The sequence below is a fragment of the Monopterus albus genome, unplaced genomic scaffold (assembly GCF_001952655.1).
Source record: "Monopterus albus unplaced genomic scaffold, M_albus_1.0 scaffold86.1, whole genome shotgun sequence".
NCBI classification, from domain to species: domain Eukaryota; kingdom Metazoa; phylum Chordata; class Actinopteri; order Synbranchiformes; family Synbranchidae; genus Monopterus; species Monopterus albus.
Genome location: NW_018127966.1, coordinates 1,341,019 through 1,363,812, shown reverse-complemented (window position 1 = coordinate 1,363,812; position 22,794 = coordinate 1,341,019). Strand labels below are relative to the sequence as shown.

At 41.6% G+C, this 22,794-nt stretch overlaps 1 protein-coding gene across 2 annotated transcripts; it reads right to left on the bottom strand.

Moving 5' to 3' along the window:
• Positions 1–1,170: 1,170 nt before the first annotated feature.
• On the bottom strand, positions 1,171–9,908 carry pitx2 (paired-like homeodomain 2). Of its 2 annotated transcripts, XM_020607454.1 has the most exons (4): positions 9,525–9,908; positions 7,155–7,224; positions 2,779–2,978; positions 1,171–1,910 (listed from the first exon to the last, which is right to left on the bottom strand). In XM_020607454.1, the coding sequence occupies exons 2-4, from the start codon at positions 7,198–7,200 to the stop codon at positions 1,353–1,355; spliced, it is 804 nt and encodes a 267-aa protein (XP_020463110.1). In that variant the 5' UTR covers positions 7,201–7,224; positions 9,525–9,908; the 3' UTR covers positions 1,171–1,352. The 2 variants fall into 2 exon arrangements, with proteins under 2 accessions (XP_020463110.1, XP_020463109.1); XM_020607453.1 differs by lacking the exons at positions 7,155–7,224; positions 9,525–9,908 and adding an exon at positions 3,442–3,942.
• Positions 9,909–22,794: the final 12,886 nt, after the last annotated feature.

The window sequence follows — 22,794 nt, the reverse complement described above, 5'->3', positions numbered from 1 at the left end:
TCCTATCGCTGCTGTGTGGTCCAGTTCCTGTTTGTTGATTCCCGTGTTATTTCAAGCACCAATGACCAGTCGGGACCCTTGGCTGAACATGCAGACATGTATTCAGCAGTTAATCTGACGGAGCATCTCGCCTTGATGTGTATTGGAGCGAACCATTGTTTTCCTCTATAGATTAGACATAATCGAAAGGCTATAGACAGACTGTCACTGCTCTACACCCCACTGCTTTACTGCTAACACAAAGATTCAACAAAAGTTCCCAGGAAAATGATTTACAATATATTTACTTCCATTAAATAAAACACAATAGTTTTTTTTTGTTTGTTTGTTGTTTTTTTGGGGGTGGGGGGTGGGGGGATGTTGGGAAAAAAACATAATCCCGTACCAAATAGTATACACAGAACAAAAAAAACAAAAACAAATAATAATTTGTCGCAGGAACATTTTTGATGTTTCTTTTTTTTAAATCCAGAATTTCTATTCTAAATCGATATTCACACAGACATTAATAATAAATTTATAATATGTTAGAAACACACAACTGGTGCGTTTTAGTATGTACATTCCCTTTTGTTTGCAAGCAAAACATGATTCCTTTTAGGGTTTTTTCCCCACATGCGTTGATAAATTGAAGACAACTGGAGAGTTATAGCACATTCGCCTTGACAAACAGGAGATGATGATTCAAATATATATATATACAACCATATCAGTCAGTAATTAACGTCCAAAATCCACCAGAGAACCCTCATGACGAAGCATGAACCCGACCTGTGTTGTTTTATTGTGGCGCAGTGTGAAGCAGGCCCGGACTCGTCAAAAAGGGAATCAAACCTAAAAACTCCCGATTCAGTTTGACTCCGACCTGGACTTGAGCTCGTTTCAGTGGTTCAGTCTTCTAGTGCCCTTTTTTTTTTTTTTTGAAAAATGAAAAAGTAGTAGTCTCTTGTTCCTGTGGCCGGTTGTTCGTGATTACCCGCACACTGCAAAAAATGACTACCGTAACAAACCATTTGGTCTTGTAACCACCCTGAAAACCAAAATGTTCCTAAAAATAAACGTGTCAACAGAGCGTGGTGGGATAATGTCCTGTGTTTTTTAACATATGTGGGGGATTTTTAAGGAACAAATTGTGAGATATTGAAGGAAAGGTTCGCCTAATTAAAATTAAAAAATAAAAGCCAATAGTACCAAGAAATCAGCAGCTGTTCGAAAGATTTTCTGAAACGCATGAAAAAGTAAAGTGATCTGTCATACTCTCTTCCTTTCGAGGAAAAAAAAAACAGTTTCAACGTCACTACTGGCCTCTGATGACTTGCTAAGGTGGTTATTTTTTGCAGTGCATGTAGGTATTAGACGGGTCTGTCCACGGCATATTGGCAAGCGCTCAGATTCGTGGCCGGATTCTGCACACTGGCGTATCCAAAACTCGAGTGCTGCTTGGCTTTCAGTCTCAGGCTGGCCAGGCTGGAGTTACAAGTGTCCCTGTACACATAAGGAGGGGTCGGAGGGGCGTAGGGGCACGCAGGTGTGGGCACCCCCGAGTTGAGAGACGGGTTACTGAGATTGTTCAAGTTATTGAGGCTGTTGAGGCTGGAGCCTGGCACGCCGGTCACCGCAGATGGCACCATGCTGGAAGTCATGGATGATATGGAATTGGGCGGCGAGAACATGGTCTGCGAGGACAGGGGGTTGACATTCATGGAGTTGAAGAAGGGGAAGCTTTTGGTGGATAAGGACGCCGACGTGAGGCCCTTGGCAGCCCAGTTGTTGTACGTGTAGCTGGGGTACATGTCGTCGTAGGGCTGCATGAGTCCATTGAACTGCGGGCCGAACCCGTTTTTGCAAAGCTCGGCTTGCTGGTTTCTTTCCCGTTTCCTCCACTTGGCTCGCCGATTCTTAAACCACACCTAGAGCAAAAGAAACGTGAGAGGGTTAGAGATTATATTTAAAGTTGTATTTAATCCTTTATAGCCTCTATCTTCCTTCCTAGTCCTAGCAGCAACTGCGCTTGCGTTGACTTCTGCATTTTAATGTCAGACCCACCCTATTTGTGTGCAATCAGTGCTAAATTTAATATTAAATAAAGTTTTGTTAACTAACAATCTCAACGTGTCTAAATCCAAATCGTCTTAATTATTTTTTTATTTTCCTGCGCAGAGAGTTTTGCTCTGATTCCGTCTTTATCTGGGCACAATACACACTGGGCTGTCACTGCACCACCTTAATGTGCAGAGGATGTGTATTCCTCCGCCGGCTTCCACAAACACTCTGCCCTTAATCACACAACACCAGGGCAACAATCGCAGGATACAAGCTTTACACCTCTTTCACACGAGCAGACGATTACAACTGGTATCTGTCACCGGTTAGTGTCAAAAGCTTAAACTGTTAACAGCGCGAATAATGTGTAATTACACTTAACAGACAAATAACAGAAGGCTTGGTCCTGCTTTATTACCAAACTGTTGCAAACATGTAGATGAACCACAAATGAACTTGTGCTAACATTTACTATTTTGTACTGGGGTTGTAATTTCATTTAGTCTATTAACTAAACCTATGCAGTCTAATTAAACTGAGCTGGAACCAGCAGTATTTTTCTAAAACTGTGCTCTCTTATTTTTATTTTCAGGGAAATTTCAGCGGTGCGTAAACTTTGTTGTCCGTGCCTAATATTAAGGTAAAGGATATTGATAGCTGAACCGGACATATTAACGCATATTAACCGAAATTATACACACGTATTACTTTTCTTTTCACCCCAGGAATACTCACTCTGACCCGGGCCTCTGTGAGGTTGGTCCACACGGCTATCTCCTCCCTTGTGCTCATGTCCGGATAGCGATTCCTCTGGAAAGTGGCCTCCAGTTCCTGCAGCTGTTGGCTGGTGAAGTGAGTCCTCTGCCGCCGCTGCCTCTTCTTTTTGGAAGGATCATCCGAAGAGTCGTCGTTTTTATTTTGTATCTTCTCTTTTTCTGTTAGGGGAAACGAGGTACTTTAATCAGGGTTAGGTGGATCAAGGCCCATACAAGAAAAGTTCCTGAATCCACACTTGGGAAATAGATGAACTGTTCTGAATGCACTGACGAGGACATGCTCATATTTATAAAAACATGCCCGCTTCTTTATTTCATGTTCTGGATTTTTGCATTTTACCTAAGTGCAGAGAGATTTGTAGCTAATATTTTGATTTCGTCTTGAGGATATGACTAATGTAGCTGACACAAGACAAGTTCGTTTCATTTACATAACACTGAAACTTTTCGCTACACAACAACAACAACACACGGACCAGTATCAGAACTCATTATCTAGTAGTTGGAATCTGCTATATTTGCATCAATATAGAATTCCTTTTACGCAGTGGGAGCCATCTTTAGTTTGATATGACATCTGCGGCGCCTTGTTGAGAACATCTGCCCCCTGAGCAGTTCTTACCGACAGACTCCGGACTGGACGTGTCCGACACCGTGTGCACCTCTAACCGATGTTTAGAGTCCACAGACCGCTGCAGCGGCTGTAAACTCGAGGCCATCGCCAGAGCCGTGTGGTGTGTGGAGGCAAGTTTATTCCCTGTTAGGTGGCGGTGGTCTGTGTTTAAAGGATCCTTCATACAGTTCATCGGTAAAAGATCGCACAACTGGCTGTCAAAAGCAGATTAAGTCCCCTAGTACAGGCAGGATAATCGGACGGTCCGACTGTGGAATGTGTTCAGCTCTCCAAAAAACGCACAACAGCGCGGTTCCTGTTGCGGCTGAGATGAAACCCTTTTTATGTATAAAGTGGAAAAGACTTTAAAATTGGCCATTGGGGTTTGCCATAGCATCGGTGGTAAACAGCGGCTACCTCGGCTGACTATCAGAGTGACAGGGACAGGTAGCTGATATTAGATCCAGATGCACACACACTCTCCGCGGCTCTCTGTTCATTTCAGCTGTTGCCTGCACACTGCCTGTCCAACTGCGCCCCTCTCTACATTTCCGCGTCACCATATTGCGCCCGCCCATATTCTCTCTGACAGGCACATCCTTGTGGATATGACAGTGTGCCCAACCAACTGGAGCCTTCAGAAACGAGATATGTCTGCCAGTGTGTTTATACCGGGGCTGGCGCTTATTTCCCTTTTCCAAATAAAAGCATGTAAAGAGAGATGGGACGCACGGTGTGCCCGCGACGCTCCGAGGTGCCGTTGCGCAGCAGCCCAAGACCAAATAAAAATGAAAATAACAGTTTGGTCTCATTTTATGAGATGGGTCCAGTGGCCCAGTAAAACGATGCAGTTCTATTGAAACCCAAGCTGAGCCGCAGGCTCGCATGCTCTGTCACCGCAGTTTACTCAGGGACTCAATGTGGATAAAGCGAACCACTCAGAGGATTGTACTGATAGTACAAAGAAAAAAAAAGATGCGGACAGAATACCAAACATATCAGCCCGCTGCAGCACAATGATCTTGTGAAAGGAAAGAATACATGTAACGTTAAAATAGGGATGTGCCAAAACTGTCTGTGTGCACACTTGTCAACTGAAGCTCATTCACATGTGCTGCATGGGGTTGTAGATAAAGGAATTAAAAACGTGAAGAACTTAAAGACAAGCAACCAGAAACTAATTGTAATTGTTTTGTCTATTGTTAATTTTCTTAATAGTCCATAAAAAGGTGACGAAACCGGCCTAACACCTTTCACTATTCACTCCACCGCTGTTAACCAGAATGTATTGTCAGTCATTTAGATGTCAAATGAGGTGATCGTCTTGACCTCCCCTGAGTTAGAGGCACATATCAATTAAATCAGCCCCACCGGAGCTACCGTTAAGCACACAGACTCAGTTCGTTGACGACGGATTACTTTATCTCGGTGCTTGGCTGAGTGGGTGGGGGGTGGGGGCACAAACGGATAGCCTATCTTTGGTTTGGACCCCCTCCGTCGTACTCAGCGGGCACTTCAGCAAAGTTTCTTAGGTCTGATAAGACTCTTGCCTAAGAATTTCAGAAGGAGGGCTTGTAGTGAGCAACATTTACTGAACCAGAAATTCCCAGAACATGTCTAATCTAATAAACGGCGCTTTAAAACTGGAGGCTTGTGGCTGCAGAAGTGTCAGCTGCGTAGCAGGACTTGTACGACTCATAGCATTCTACCCCCTGTCAGTCAGTGTATCATCATCATCATCATCATCACCATCACTATACTCATCATAGAATCGCACACTTCCCATCTCCACGTGTCCAGGCGGACGCCCTTCCAGCCAGCACATTTGGACTGATAAGAAGTTACGGGGCTAATTCTGTGAAAGCCCCTGATATATAAATACCACCAGACCGTAGAGTGTGTGCAGCACACACACAGGGAGGGAAGATGCTTTATCAAATGAGCCAATCCCCTCTCATACAGAGCAATAACACCTTGTTTGGATGGTCTCTGGGTAATCCAGTTAACATGATGCACGGTGTTGGGTTAGTATCATTAATGTGCCATTAATAATAAGTTTTATTATGATTAATGCCATAATAGTTTTCATTGGTACACAATAAAATCCTTTCCATTCACTAAAATGTAGTTTTAAATGGAAGAAATAAGCAAGCAAACAAACAATAATAATAATGTTCATTTCTCATTTTATGTCCAGCAGCAAACAGGCTGTTGCTCCTTTCTCCTTCCAGTCGAAGTGAAATACTAAACCTGAAGTGGATTATCGGTTTCCTCTTCATTTCTATCTTCTGAATGCTTTATCTCTCTTCTGCGGATTACTGCACGCAATAGGCCTCCGCCATAGAGGGCCATTAATTAGCAATTCAGTCAATATAGAGGGAAGACGACAAGGCTTTTTACATAGGATTAAGGAGACACCAGATTTCTCCATTAGTATATTCCTCCTCACGAATGGGCTTTGATTATACATTTAGTTTTCCCCGGAGTCAATCCAACCAGCGCTGCAGCAAAACAGTGGACGCTGTAGTGTCTCTGTGCGCAGGCATCACTCGGACTCCCCTCGGTTTTCTTTTCTTATTCCAGTTATTCATAATCAATGATCGTTCACAATGTGCAACTGTGAAGAGTCTGCAATCTGTCATTATAGCATCAGTGTCTGCTAAATGAAACACAATGAGAGTTATTGGTTCTTCGTTCAAGAGCCTAAAGAGATCTGATGTAATTTCCCCTCCACAATGGGGAATAAGATTTTTTTTAGTGCATGATTCAGCTTTTTTTTTTAAGTCAGTTATCGGATTTTTTTTCTAGGGTATTATTTTAAAAAGCACAATTTTTGTGAATAGATTTTAAAATAGTGACGAAATATTCGTGGGAAAATGTTTCGTTGCTGTCTCATAAAGGCCTTACTGTGCCAAAAAGTAGAACTTTAGGCTATTATAAGTAGATATACTGTATGTCTCCATCTTTAAATACATGAAATAACATCGGCTCCCAGCTGCTGTCTGCAGGCTCCCTGTGCAGCACCGAAGCTGCAGCTCGACATCGGACCAGCAGGTGTCGCTCTAAGACAGCGAACAACCTGGACTCATCAAACACTTCTCCACACTGACGAGCAAAGGGGCTAAAAAAATCTAAACAAACACTGCAAAATATACTCATAAAGCAACTTATTTGTTTTTCAGTCAGAGCTGAAACTGTGCAGAGAACAATTGGTGATACTTTTGTGAGAATTCAAATTGGAGTGATCGACATTTTCTGGAGAAATCTGCATTATTTAGCTTTTTTCATTAAATAAGTAGAGTTTTTGTTTTAAGGCACTTTACAAAGCAACACACCTGAAACAGTTGGCTCACTACCAGGACAGGTCACCTATTTCAAACCAAATCATATTAAACAAGATGTCAGTGTTTGTGTCACTTCGGAAGAATTTCTATGATTAAATGCATTTTTATTATTATTAACAGTTTGTGTGTAAACTTGCTAGAGGCTGTCGTTTTGGGGGTTTTTCTAGCTTTGGGGCATTTAGTCGATATAGAAGTTGGCAACTGTCAGTCTTTGTGTCACTAAATGAACATATAGGCCTTAATATCTTTTTAAAATAATTTCTACAGATTTGACAATTTGACAATATTTTATGTTGCATATTATATTATATTTAAACATGGATATAATTTCTGCTGGAAGAAATGCATCAGATCGATGCGTACTGGTCGGACACTCACCTATTTGCGCGCAGGTGGTGGCCAGTTTGCGGCAGTGGGAGTCCATTATACCAGTTTGAGGAAACCGCTTCTGTAAAAACAGACAAAAGAGCCACAGTTAGTCTCTAGGACTGACAAACAGGCTCCTGTGTGCTTTACTGGCATGTACAATTCTGCTTGTGTAGCCAGTAATTTTGGAATCAGTCGAGCCTGAAAGAACAGTTGTGTGGTGTTGAGGAAAATATTTCACGTTTGCAAAATCAAAACCTAGACATTCAACGCGTGTAACAGCGGGAGCAACGTGATGTGATAAGAGAAGTCAAGGCATTCGTGGAACAAAGTTGGGGTGAAGGCGGCGGTGGTGGTCGTGCACTTTACACTATATGCATTTTGGCCTTAACGTCTCTGCATCATTCATCGATTTATTTCTAATTTAACTTCACCTGTGTCGGGAAACTACAGCGAGCAAGAACAGTTTCATCTGTACCTCCACAAAAAAAGACTGATGGCAAAATAATGGAAACAAGATGAACAAGCTCATCATTATGTCGATGTGTGTTTTTACTCGTTTGTGTCACATTGGAGCCTAAAACGCCGGTGTATCACTCACAGTGTTGTATTATATTCTTTTCCAGCGTGGGACAGATTTTTGTACAGTCTCATATACTGTATAAATCCCGTCGTATTTTTCATGAGCCGGATCTTGTGTTTTGGTGCAGGCTGCAGCAGTTGGAAGTGCAGTGATTCCGTAGTAAAATCACAGGATTAGAGTCTGATTGAGATGTCTGTCGGTGGGATATTACAAAATTCATTATCGCAGCCCTCATACTACCTCGATATGAAGTTACACAGATGGGGTTTTATTAGTCCAGGCTCACACTGTTTGCTTATGATAATTCAAGTCGGGGGGAATTTGCATGCAGTCATGCTGTCAACCATTTCCCCCAGTTCTTCTCTTCACCTGCTCTACATCATATGTAAGTTTTTTTCCCCTTTAATTCAGGAGATGCAGATATTGGAGGTTAAGTTTTACACGGTACCTGCACAACCTTTCTTTTCATCGCTGCCCTATATCCCTACTGCAAAAATGAGATGGGGGGGGGCTCGCTGTAAGGTGTAAGGTTATTGCATGAACCGTGTTATCTAATCAGCGAGATATAATGAGAGGTGCCTCCAATGTTTCAGCCCGTCTGAAATCACACCTGGTGGTGTTTGTGCTTTTTACTGTATTTTATTTAGATGTGCAAACATTGCCAATACAATTTCACCACTGACTGTCATTGTCTGTTCTTCTTTCTGTTTCTCTTACTTAACAGAATACATTTTATTAGATCTCCTTTCATATATATAAATTGTGTAGTCATGGTGATAATTTGATGTTTAATTTAAAGAAAATCGGCATTAATGGGGCAAACGCCATAAGTTTACATGGTACAATAAATGTATATAAAATATATTTAACACGCACAACAGCAAATATTCAAGTCCTCATGTTGTAATGGTGCTTCAGTGGCATTTACTGGACAATAAATACATGAAATGCCCCGGTTCTGCTTCCAAAAGGAACGTTTTTAAAAACATGGCTGTATTAATATTCTGATTATTTCTATTCATCTCGTTCATCCCCACTTCACCGTCGAACTGTGCGAGCAGCAGCAGCAGCACTTGATATGAATCAGTGTCTCAAATGGCATCAGGCCCAGTGAAGACAGAAAGCTGGCATTGCCTCCCACTGGCTTTACTTGTGAAATTAGCACAGTAGAGCATGAGACTGCAGCCTTTACCGGGAGATGAATCGGCTAACCTCCACCATATGGCCCTGTATTAATTAAAGGCGTGAGACCGTGAACGTCGCCTCCTTTTCCCCACTAGTTTCCCTCTATCTTGAAAAACGATGCAGATGAATCTGAAATCATTGTTAACAGAGTTGTTATCTCGTCATTTCATTGAAGTTGTCAGAGTTTAAATGCCTGTTAGGGTTACAAACGATTTTCGACGTTTTGGAGAAATATGCGTTATCCTTTAAGATCACAGCACCAAACTAACAAGCTAAAATAATACTGAAATGCTCATGTTTAGTTGGCCGATACGTTAATTGGTTTTTAACAGTTTTATCATGGTCATCCGGGGGCCACGGTGTGGTTTGCCCCCTTCTTTTTCTTTCCCCTCACTCCATCATCTCTAACGATGCATCATTATCATCCGCCGACCTGTGAGGTGAACTCTGCCCTCACATTACTTCATGCTCCTTTACGGCTCCGAAATTCACATGAGAAATGCACCGAACACTCGTAAAGCCGAGCTGGAACAGATTCCTTCACTTGTTTTAACTCACATCTCAGTTATTATTATTATTTTAGTACGACATCAGTGCTCCTCCACTGCACTTACCAGTTGTAAACGCCGCTGGGGTCTAGTTTTCCCAACCGTCGGTGCTTCGTTTTAGAGTGAAGAGATAAAATCCACCGTCCAAACAACAGCAACACACACAAGTAGTTGTGTCTGTAGCGAAAAATCAGTCAGCGTCGATGTCCCGTAACCCTGAAGTCTAAGTTTCTGTCCGGATGTGTGAGTGTTGCATGGATGTGGCTCCCCGCTGTGTTATCCAAAAAAGAGACGCAGTGCTGCCGTTAGGAGCGTTTCATTTATGCGCATAAATAACCATCTGTTGTTTACAGTGTGAAGAGAAATAGCGAAGGAGGCGCTTTCATCCGAGTCTCCCCTCGGCTCGTCCTCTTCTGGCTTCCTCAACTTTCCCCCCCTTGAAAGACGCTCCAAGAGTGGCGCATTTTTTCCTCCTTCTTTTGAGCTCAGAGAGGGACCCAGTGCGCGCGCGTGTGTGCGCTTTAAAAGGGGTGTGTTTGTGCGTGTATGCCACTGTGCCTATGTAGTCTAGCGGAGGGCGAACTTGGAGGCTCTCAACTTTCAACAACAATCAAACTAAAATCCAGAGTGGCATCGTTAAAAAGCACACGCATGTTAAATAATGGTGATATTCTTGTTAGTCCGCCCCGATGCATTTACTGTTACACTGCACCATTTGAAGTGCAGGCATGCAAACTATATGATGGTTCAATTTGCCTAAAGCCAACCTGCAAATTACAACAAGGAAAACAACTGCTTCATCTCTGGGCGCGCAAAACAAACAATAACCGCAGATTCATGACTAAATCCACCCATTTAAATAAAATACCCTTCTATTCCTATGATGTAATCAGTGAAATTAAAGTCGAATGAATCCTCAGTTCAGCTGACTGTTTGGCCATTGCACAGAATGATCATCTTTATAATGTAACATATTTGCAAAACAGAATATTTAGAGGTGGCTGGAAAACAAACGTGTTTCTGAATGCATTAGGCTCCTTCAGGGCCAGACAGAAACCTATCGTGTTTCAGCTTTATGTGCAGATGAAGTGAACAGCTGGCTCGGATGCAAATGTTCTTTATAGATCCGTTTTGTTAGATACAGACGGGTTTTTCCATTCGCATCTTAAGTGAAGCGAGCAGACCGGACGTAGGCCTGCGTTCCCCGCGCCTAATCCTTCTTTTACATTTTTAGTCATACTCCCATTAAGCCAGTAATTAATGCGCACATCCACACGGGAATTTCCAGGCAAAAGGGGACACTGAAGCAAAACGTGCGCATCATCCACCCCTCATTTCCAAAATTTGGGGAATCATGGGGAATCAGAGCGAGGTGTCCCGAACACGCGTGATTTAATAAACGCTTCATGTAATCTTATAGCTTATACAATGTCTGATTTATGAGAGTGAATAGCCTATAGTTTGTAATTAATTTTTACCCTGTTTTATTTGAACAGCAGTACAGATAGTATAAAGAGATCCTGATTTTTAGCACAGACAAATACATCTTGGGCTTCTTCAAAGGCCCAGCAAGGCCATATTTTATTCATTTTCCAGTCGCTTACACACACGTGCAGACCGAGTGCCTCCATCAAACACAAATCAAAATGAGAAAAGCAAATAAAATCAGCATATTTGCCAACTTCAACATCTGCCCCGTGCACTTTAATATGAGATGTTGTGATAAGGCACAGTCACGCATTAAAGCACAAACATGTGCACACAGTCACAACATGCAAGTAAATGACCGCAAAGCCCGTGTAGAAAACATCAGCCCTGCATCATGCACATCTTCACATCACGCCCCGCCTGCACGGAGAGAAGAAGAGGGTGAGCGGCATCTGGAGAGGCGTGATGGCTCGGCTATAGTCTCCTATTACCTTCTTATACAAAGAAAAAAAAAATCAGTCAAGAGCCTCCTCTTTCTCACGCAGAAAGGTACAGAGGAACGCCTGAAGTTCAGAGAAGGCTGGCGGGTATGAAATCTTTCGCCTCAGGGGCAAACCGGCGGCTTCTTTTCATTTCAAGCGCTTATCGATTCGCCGTTGTCATCTTTGGCGACGCAGAAGGACACTTGAAAGAATTTCTGATGGGGCTGTGATGTGAGAAACAGGGTGACCTGCTCTGTTGATGCTCTCTCCTGATTCTTAACGAGCACATCAGCCCGCCAGCATCAGTACAGTTGGACATTTCAACTTTTCCTCCTCTTGCGTACTGGAGAGGACTTTAAAACACTTTCCGGCTTTCATGTATATCAGCGCGCATCCAAGCATTCACTTTAAAGAGGAGAAATGATAGACTGCCCAGCAATTCAGCCACAGCACGAGCTTCACAGTATTTTGGCTCCTTTAAAAAAAGATGTAGCAACTTTATTTTTATTTTGAATGAATAGTTGGGTTTGTGATTGATTACAGCTTTAAAATTTCACACCAGCACAGACGTCTGATCAATAACAGGTGCACATTCTGTGTATTGATCCTTAAACACAAATTATTTCCCCTTGGAACCAATATTTTGAATCTGAAAATCCTGGCGGCTGCATGATTATTCAGGGGCTAAACATGCAGATTTACAGCAACTCGTGCATCATAACCTCATGTGCAGACCCTGCTGAGGATGACCCCTCTGTGTCTTTCACTCAAGAGGGCTCATTATTTATGTGAAGCTTCTTATATGGAGTCTGTTCAATGCCAAATTGCACCGTGACACAGATGTATTAGTGTTATTATGAAATTAAAACCCAATATATTTCTAGAGACATAAAATAAATGGTTTGGTGTGACAAATCTGCAGTCTTTGCATCCTGCTCATGCCACGAGGAATCAATTAACAGTAAAATCCAAACAGAAATCTTTTAAAAGGAGCTTGTCTCTGACTTCTCCCCTCAACTCACACCACAACGTTTGAATTAATTCCATTGGCTGTCATTTAGAAATAAAACCAAGCCCTCTGCCGAAGCGTTCGGTCGTCATATGAGTCCTTGTCCTATACACTGTCATCTTTCTGTTGCATCGGGAGGATTGTGTAATGCAAAAGTGAAGTGGTTCCATTATTCAGGGCTGCTCTTTGCCTGAGAAACCAGCCTGATTTTCTTTTTCTTTTTTCATATTTAGCCTCAAACCACATGTGATTTGTCGCCCCATGCTCCGTCTGGCCAAGGCTCTGTGGCCATGTAATAAAATTTAGAGTCAAATTAGTGTTTCCAAAGCCACAAATCTTTAAACTAATTTGTTTATGCATTGCTAATATGTTATAAGACTATGGCTGGGAATTGTTTTATGTTGGTGTGTGACTTCTCTGTGATTGAAAGGAGGATGGAGAGAAAGAGAAGATGGTGAGGAAGGTGAGGAGGAGGAGGAGTTAGGAGAAAGAGAGCATGAAAAGGAGACAACATTAGATGAGTCATTCTCCTCAAAGACAGAAATATCCTGTGTGTATTTCCATTTGTCAAGTATCACTCCAAGAACGTTATTAGCGAAAAAGCTGCCTGTAAATTAACCAAATTAAAAGGGTGGCTCTTTGATAGCTCTTGAGCTTGTTCAGCGGCTTTATGCCTGATCCTGACTGTTCCAGCTCTGTCACAGTACCAAAGGGAGACCAGCTCCACCAACACTAAGCACACCAACTCAGCAACATGGCTTGTGGTTTCGAATGCAGTACGTAGGCCAGTAAATGACTCGCATGTCAGGCTACTCTCACTTCTCCCAACATGCCCAGCTAACATGGTGTATATTTAAAAAGTACTCAGCACTTTGTCTTTGTCTTCTTCTGCAATTATCTTATCCTCAGCTTCCAGAGAAATGCTTAGCTGATGTCATTGTGGCTTTGGCCCCCTGACTGCTCTAATATTAATCCCGTGCATGCAAGCGGCTCCAAATGAATAAGGATTACTTTGAATTAAACTCTGGACCATGATTTTATGTGAACATATTAGCTCCTGTCATTGCTGGTCAGTGAGATGAGCCTGTCTCCGTTTCTCTTGATTTTGGACATGACGTTGCTTTGGTCAAGTATGATTAAAAATGTCCCTGGGAGTAGGATGGCATTCATTACGTCGACAGCTGCAGAGAGACAGCACAGCAGTGCGTTCATGCTGCGGCGGTTGATCTCAGGAAAAGTAATAGCTGGTGCATGCATAAACACATGTGGCCTCAGCCTTAATCACAGGTGCGAGTGCACAGGTCTCTGATCAATTACATGAAAAATCAATGGGAAGCTGCCACTAACCTGCCTAAGGGGAAATCGGCCAAGAATGAAATTGGTGTGACAAAATGACTGTGATGCCCCCCTACCCCGCTGATAACATGTAAAACAGCTCACTCTCTTGTCAGCAGACCTGAAGTGGACTCAAAGGTCACACCTGGAATCAGCTTAGGCCTAATTGGTCTTCTGTGGCAGAGAGACGGCATGAGGAGAGGGAGGGAAGGAGCTGGGGAGGCAGATATCAGACAGAGTAGAGGACAGATGACAGTCTTACTATTGTGTGACACATGGAAATGTCTTTGTTTTGCAGGATTTAGTCATACAGTATTGTACAAATTCAAAAATTTGACCTGATTATAAAAGGTTAGGGGAACATCCAAAATATTAAAAGTCGTCCTGAAGGAGACATGAATGATGCAGAAGCTGTAGAGACATTCTCCTCACAACCACAAATGCCAACTTTATGGTGACACTAGAGAAGTCAGGCGTTCACAAAAATCACTAGAATTTTATTCATACAAAATTTCAAGACAATCTGTCTGATACTTGTCAAAACATTTCAGGCTGGGCCATAGCGGTGGACCAACAGATTGACCGATCGACCATCTCTGGAGTCCAGTTGCATTGTGTTGGTCATAATTAGGAAAAATTAGTTGTTTTAAATGTTCATTGATTATTGTGGCATGATTTCTAGAACCTGCTTATTATGTGATCTGTTTTTGGAGAATATAAATGAATCAAAGACAGATGTAAAAAAATGATCAATGATCAAGATCAAACGAAAAACCTCCACTAGAGGTGTGAAGACAAAGAGAGAGAGAAATGGAGGGAGGGCGAGGAGGACATGGCTAATCTGAAATTAGGATGCTAGTCCCATGTCATGTGTTCTGATTAGTTCCAGTGTTTCATGGAGCACACTGTCTGGCTGCACTGTACATGAGTCTCTGAGCACAGCACAACAGCCGAGCCCATGCAATCAGGAGACTACTAGTGACATGAGAGCCATAGAGATGATGCGGGGTCAGTATCCACTCGCACTACGCTGATCTGTCAGCATGTGTATCTGTGTCATATCCCTTAGAAATGCAGCGTGAACTGGAAAAGTGGCAGGTTTTTAAGAAAAAGCATTACAACTGTTAATCTTTGGAAGGCTGTGTTGAATGATTTGGCCTTTTCCTTCAAATCAGCACTTCAGGTTCACTAATGTGTTAGTAGGGAAACGTCACAGAAAAGGGGACTCATTACTGTTCATGCTGGGTGCATGATTTGCTGTTTAACTGAGTCAGTGTGTGTGTGTGTGTGTGTGCGCAGGGGTTTCTGTGAGAGTGGTGTGAAAGAGATAAAGAAAGAGCGAGCGAGGGTGTGCGTGAACAAGGTGGGTGAGGTGGGGGTGTCTAATCCAGTCCCAGTGTGAAACTGTTGACATTTGTGCTTTTTTTTCCCTTCATTATGTGACTGGGGCTGTTTTGTGCTGGATTAGCTACAAATCTCCCATGCAGCACATTCAGCATGCCACTAGTAGTTTAACTTCATTAATAATGGATGAAGCGATTGTAATCCAGGAGTAAGAGAGCATGCAGGAGCAGCATACACACTGAGAGGGAGACAGGGAGACAGGACAGCCCTCTAGAGTCAGTTTCTTTTCTTCCAAGACAATCCTGTGACAGTGATAACATTACCTCTTATTGCTGCCCAGATGTAATATTGCATCAGTATCTTTGTACCAGGTTGTAATTTGCCTGGAATCCGTTGTGTATCAGAATATAGCAGGGTGAATATAAGGAGGGAGACTTCAGAGGTCTTGGCAGTGCATATGCTAGTATCCTCCATTGATTTTGTTTATTCAAGCTTCTCATTGCAGACTATTATAGAAGACCAGGACACACGCCCTGGCCTTACAGCAGGATAAGGGAGATTAAAGGTGTATTCACCATTTCTCCCTCCGCTGCCAGCTTTGATTTCTGACAACACAGTGGCGACAAGGCCTAAACAAAATAAGGGCCAGTGGCATGAGGGAAGATCAAGATTTAGGTTTACATTCAGTTTTTATTCAGACTGACAACAAAGAAGGCAAAATGATGGGCAGTGGAACATACGGTGTAGGCAAGAACATTCTCACATATGAGATCATTATACAATTTCTTCAAGGTTATTGATAACGTTATTGGCTGGATTCAGTCATGTCTTTGAACCCCAGGATAAGGTTTCCTCATTGCCCTGTTTCCTCCAGGTTTGTGTCAAGTGTAGTGCGCATAGCACAGTACGCTGTGCATGGCTGTCTCATTATATTTTGACACAGGGCCACAAGATCACATACAGAAGTTTGGTAACAACGTGCTGGCTTGGTGAAGTGACCAAGGACTTTATGGGCCCCTAGAGGTCCAGGATCCCAGGACAGTACCTCATCCCAGTTGGAAACTGAGCATTGTGTGGATAAAGTAAAGACTTATTATGTTGTAACAGTTTGTCTTTACACTACAAAGTCATTTATTTATATCTATTTCAATAAAGTGCCAATATTTGCAATTTAAACTCTTTCAAAGGAGAAATACCCCAAGCATGGCAAGTAATCCATGGCAGCTTTTTAAAGTAATATTTTGGGATACATAGAAGAAGAATTTATTAAATTATGCCATTCTGTTACAATAACATTATTGAAGTCAAAGACAGATAAAAGGAAAGAAGAATAAAAGGGGAAAGAGCGATACTTTGATGTTCTCTGTTCCTCTCCCAGGCAGCTTGCCAATAGTCTGGTAATGGGGTTGGTTGTGCCTTATTCTGTTCTGTTCTATTCTCTTTTGATAGTTGACAGCTCATTTTAAAAGCTTCCAATCTCATCAGTTTTCAGAAAAATAAACAATTCTTTATGTACTTGAAACCTACAAGAGTTCTTAATTGTCACAAAGATAGTAAATGGTAAAAAGTACTTTCATTTCTCAGTGTCCCAGCCAGTTACTACATTATCAACCCTCCACCGCTGGCATTTTTGTTTTGTTCACACCGTCAATTGAATTTAGTCCATGTGCATATTTAGATAAAGATGTAGATGGAGGATGGCTCACATCGGGTGCTTTGTAACCTCATCATGTCCAATTTTACATTTAACCCTTGTGTTCTGTTAAGGATCTTAAAGGCATTGATCCTTTTATTTATTTCAAGTAAGAAAAATAACACATCATTCATTTTCACTATGTTTTTGATGTGGCCTCTATCTGATATGAGGTGTTTTACTGAAAAGAGAAATGCAAAGCTATCATTTAAGCTGGAAACCTACTGCAACAACATTTCTTAGCTTCAGGGGCCTTCTTTCTCAACATCTACATGCTTTCAAATTAGTTTTCTCCTGAAGTACTGTACAAAAGAACAAGGAATGATCTTTCATTTAATTTGTATAATTCATTACGCCCACAATACAAAAGTTGTAGCCTTCTAATGTGGGAAGAAAGACACATCAGCAGCCTAAACCTCTCAGATGCCACAGGGGGTTATATCTTGTGGCACAGCATCAAGAACATTAACCCGAAACATTTGTGAGAGCCACCTGTTTGTGAACTTCCTGTTTTAGTTGAACGGTGATCTTGTTTGTTCTTGTCACTGTGAAAGGAGCTGGATTGCCCCAGGATCACTTTCTGTCCCGCTTGAAAGTGAAATCACCTCACTGGGGATTTTGAACCAGACAACAAATCACAGCATTTACCCATTATTATTTACAGATCAAACTTGCACCATAATTAGAAAAGATCAACTGTGCTGATCCCAGGGGGCAACTTTGGTTACTGAGTGAAAGTGTGACATAACGTTTTCAGGCTCTGAAAAATAAGTAACTAGTGTATCTTATTCATTATTTAGTGACAAACAAAAGGTTATATGGTAACATGAGGCCCTAATATATGCTTTTAAACATGAATAAATTCTATTTATGTTTTATATGCCTAATTCTTTTTATTATTCAGGTTAAGAGTAATACTATGTTTTTCTTTATTGATGCCGTTGGCCAGTGAGCAGCTGCTGAGCCGGTTGTGGGTTTCAGCACTTTGCTCAAGGGCACAGCAGCTGTTGTTGCTGAGGAAGCAGTGAGCACGTTTACCAGAAGTGAGCATCCAGTCACAACCTTCGTTGTGTAACCATCCGATCACGTAATTAAATGCAGGCTGTCGGAGGTGCAGGGAATACCAGGAGGACAGCTTTGATGTGTGAGGTGCAACATTGCTGCAAATAAATGCTTAATGGGCTTAAGCTTAGGTGATGTCATAGTTCATTGTAAAGGCAGTTGCCAGCCTCATAAATAATGCTTAAGATAGTTTCCAAGTACGTCTTCTGACTGGCATGTCAGTTTACTTCAGGGGCTGGCGCTGCTGACCTCTGGCATGCTATGAATGTCACACAACAGTTTCCATTGTAACAAACCCACCAAACAGAGACACAATATAGGAGACCATTTTCATTACTAAATGGGTTTTTCAGAATTAAAAAGACTCTTACAAATGTTGATACAACATTAGATGTGTTTTCCTTCAGCATAGTCACTCACTTCAGTCCATCGTGACAACAGATTCACAGACACATATGCACACACAATAACTGGTGAGTGAGTAATAAGAAAAATGATAGCAAGGCCTAAACTCTAACAGATGGATGCACTTGGGCAAATAAACTTCTCAACTCAAGAAGCAAATTTATCTACTCTTTATATAGCAAAGGCTTTTAATGATGTAGGATGCAACTAAAATCAACTGATCACATATTATGGTATAAATAAATCACACAAAAGCCAGAACAGAATGGGTCAAAATGTCTTATGACTGAAATATTCTTTAAGGATGTGATAAGAGGTGACGGTACCGGACAGTACCAGAGACAAATTCCTTGTGTGTATAACTAAATAAATAATGTGATTATCAATATCAGTAACTGCCATTAAGGATTAATCTGTTGACTGTGATTACTGATGACTTGCTGATTCCATAAAGTGACAGAAAATAGTGAAAAAAGGCCTATGACAGTTCCCAGAACAACGTTATATTGTTTGACCAATAGTAACGATTACAGCTTACAGTGATGTAGAAGATGAAAACAGCAGCAAATTCTCATTTGGAGAAGCTCAGGTCAGCTAAATATTTTTGTCATTCGGTTAGTTATTTGACACTTTTGCAAATGTACACAATGGGTTTAGTGTTTTGCTTAAGGACACATAAGCTGTGACTGACATCAACCTGATAATCTCTTGGCTGCAGTATTCTCATCCACCCTGCCAATCCCCACTTTGTTTCCACTTTCCATACTTCACCCTTTCCCCTACATAACTCCATATAATAACTAATGAATCACATGAGCACCAGAAACTAGATGCCTCCGTGTTCTCTTTCATGTCTAATCGAGCCGCCATCCAAAATAATACACACTAGAGCAATAACCTCATCACGAAAGGGAAGTTTCCACAGCGAGCTGCCTCTACAGTGCTAATGCTGAGTACAAAGTTACATCTGGTTCTCCCTGACTGGGAGGAAAGCTAGTCTGCTGACACTGAGGCTAGGCAAAGCCGCCTTTGGATAGCTTGAGCTTTTCGTGTCTTCTGGGGGCTGCCGTGCATGTGACGCGTCAGCCAAGGCCACATGAGCCCTGGAGCATTCCCCCCCAATGTTTCAATTAATTGCAGGGCTGTCACGAACTGTGTTCGGCTAACAGGAAACACATTGGCTTTGACGTGAAAGCCCCGATTGTTGATAGATGTAATTAGAAGTGTTGAATCTCGTTCCAGATTGTTTCACATACTGTAACTGCGTACTCTCGCTGTGGCTCCCTCATTCTTAAATGTTTGCCTAACAGGTTTGATGTTATGTTCATATGGAGATCAGCTTATTACTGTTGTATGATATGACAAAACAGGATTAATCATCCTATAGTGACACATTTCAAGAAAAAGGTCTGGCAATTGTGAAGGAATTAGTTATTTAATTATGAAGATATTTGGTCATAACAACAGGTGAAGGAGTTACTAAACATCCTGAGCAGTCGTGCAGAAGCTGACAAGATCACTACGTTTTGCTCAAGGACACGTTGATGCAGGTTGTGAAGCACTCATTCAGTCCCCCCCCCACCCAGCTTTTCTGAAATAATCAAAATAAAGTGACTCTTTGTCACAAGGAAACTTCTCTAACCTTCAGGCTAGTCCAGTGTTGGAATACTTGTATAATGAAAAAGGGATGCGATAGTTATTATGTGAAAAAAGAAACTGTCTGAGGAGTGTGAGAGAAAAGCAAGCATGGGAATAGAACCAAAGCCTTCATTATATGACTGCTAATACCTGATGTGATGGATCAGACCAACACTGTGCATCCCTGGTGGTGCACATGATTTCATTTTGCATGTCTGGCGGGACAAACATTCACTCCAAGCAATTTCAGGTCTCTCTCCTTGCACTTGCTACATATTCCCATACTGTATGTAGCTTTAGTAAGTGTGGCACAAGCAAACTTTGATCAGTGTGTTATTGTATCACATTCCATTTTTGGGAGATTCAGATGTGGAAGAGCCTTTGAACTGGCCTTGTATCTTTACAGGGTTCTTTGAAATTCCCAGTAAAGTACCGTATATAGTGTGATTATTTAAGCCAAACACAGAAATGTTATGAAGAACATCATTATAAGAAACTTCAAATGTGAATAATTATAGTTCAGTGCCTAAAAATGGAATATTTCATCTGCTAATAGGGTGGTTCTTTTTGATATGTTATATTTTTAGAAATTGATTGAAGTGGTGTTCTTTGATCACTGCTTTTGTGGCAGACTGAGTGGAAATTACCTAAAAGTGCATAAAGTGACTCAGTAAAACCAGCTTTTCTTCTGCTTCTCCCTGTGGCATTGTTCCAACACATAACTGAGGCAATGCTGACAAACGTTGCAATCAGGGCACAAGTTTGAGCAACACTTGCTGAACTTGGTGAGACAGCTTTAGTAACGTAATGATGTAAACTCATACTATTGCTCGTCAAGTCTAAACTGGCAGCATGTGCATTTCTACTCTTCACTGTGTGACACCTTGGAGGTGCCCTGACCCCCAGGTTCAGAACCATTACATTTAAAAAGGCATTTCTGTACAGACACTTCAGAGTAGTAGTAGATTTTTAAGTAACAACAGTACTTATTTTTGATAGATTACATTAACGTTATTGCTTTTCTTGTGAACAGAGGCTGTAGACAGAATTACATTTTGACTCTGGGAACTGTGCCTGTGAACTAGCTTTAAAAAAAATCACTATTAAAAGTTGGAAGAAAGTGAAGTATAGAGAATTAGGTTTCTGCCATTTCAAATAAATTATGTGGCACGAGATTTGTGAAAGTTACTGAGTGAAAAGCTGAAACAAGTCTGTTTTTAAAAGATAGTCCATATTTGCCAAGAAGATAAAATGTTTACAGACTGGATTTGCTGCCATTGAATGGGGAGCTTCAGGTAATGATTGATTGATATTTTCCACTGGGCAGTGAGACATGAATTCAGCAGAGGTTGACAGGGTGTAGGTCCATGATCCTCGCAAAGAGAACTGCAGATCCTCTAGTATGTTGAAGGCTTGGCCCTTATGGACCAACTGAGACTTAACCCCTTCTATGGTGCTCACGGTTATAACACAGAGCATTCGGATCATTGGACCTGAAGGGCAGTTCAAATACCGGCAGGTCATCGGGGGCCCATAATAACAGAACCAAGGCTTTGTCACCAATCCCACTCAACTTCAAGGATCTTTAGGGGAAACAAATCGATCAACTCATGTCTTCATAACAGGTCTATGGCCACAGAGAACAAAAACACAATAAATACTTTTTTTTTCTGTGTAGCTCCAGCAGTTACTCACTGAATACACTGAAATATTCTTAAATTAGGGGTGGAAGTTAGATTTGAAATGTACCTGGTTTGAAATAAAGTTTTTTTTTTTTTTTTTTTGAGATTTCAGGATTGATAAAGACAAAAACAAGGCATAGCTCCCATCAAACAAAAATGTAGAAAACATTTCCTTTCCGCTTCATTTGCACACAGATGATTTCTAGTGTGCCCACCTGCTCGTTTCTCTCCTGACATCCATTTAGTTGTCATTCCAATTACCTCAGCATAAAAACCACAGACAACTTTAGCTTTTGAACCAGAGCACCCAAATCAAAGAATGAGCTGGAATTAGATCATTCTTCATCTCTAGTCCAGTAATGTCTACTGGCACATTACATAAGGAACCACAGCTTTCAGTACATGTAATATCATTGGCTTCAGTAAAAACTGGGAGGTTCTGAGCCAGAACCTGCCGAGCCTGCTGCTCAGTGTAAAAAAAAAAAAGGTATGTGATATTTCAGTCATCTTGTACTGACCCTTTGCTTTTTGTCCAGTTGTCTTCACACTATGACATTTTTCATTTTTATAATCTGTGTGCTCTTTCTATTATCATATGTATATTTGTACATCCAACTTTTTATTTTGACATAAGTTAAAGTGTTTTACTTTAAACATAAAATTTTGAAATGCATCTGAAACAAGCTACTATTTTTCCACTGCACTGTAGTAATATACAGGACCACAGCAGTAAAGGGCAGAGAGCTATTAGTGTCTCAGAGGGTCATGGAAGAGGCTTTAATGTCTCTCCGTACTCTGTCGGCATGCTGTGCAGCACCCAGGCCCTCCAGATAGGTCGCCTCCCTACTGGGACACAAAGTAACTGTCCTGGCTGCAAAGCTGAAGCTCTGAAAGTGAAGGTGTTAGATATGTAGCATCCGGCAGGAACAGCGGAGTGGTGAAACAGGGAAGTGGGGTGGAGAAATGAGGGTGCCAACTGTTCACCTCAGCTAAACATCTAACCCAGGGGACTTGAAAGGATAGAATAGGCATTTCCCTTTAATGCACAGACATTATTATTTATACTGTCCCTAGAGAACAAAATGGCCACAGTGGAGGCAGGAGATTAATAGGGATGTTAACCAATACCACTGGCTCAAAAACTACTTAAGGTGCTTTTAGGTAGCGAGCAGCTTCCACTTCCCAGTACCATCAGTGTTCCCTCATCTGAATCAGCAGCAGCAGGGCACAATGCGGCAGAGGCGGTGGCTACTTGCAA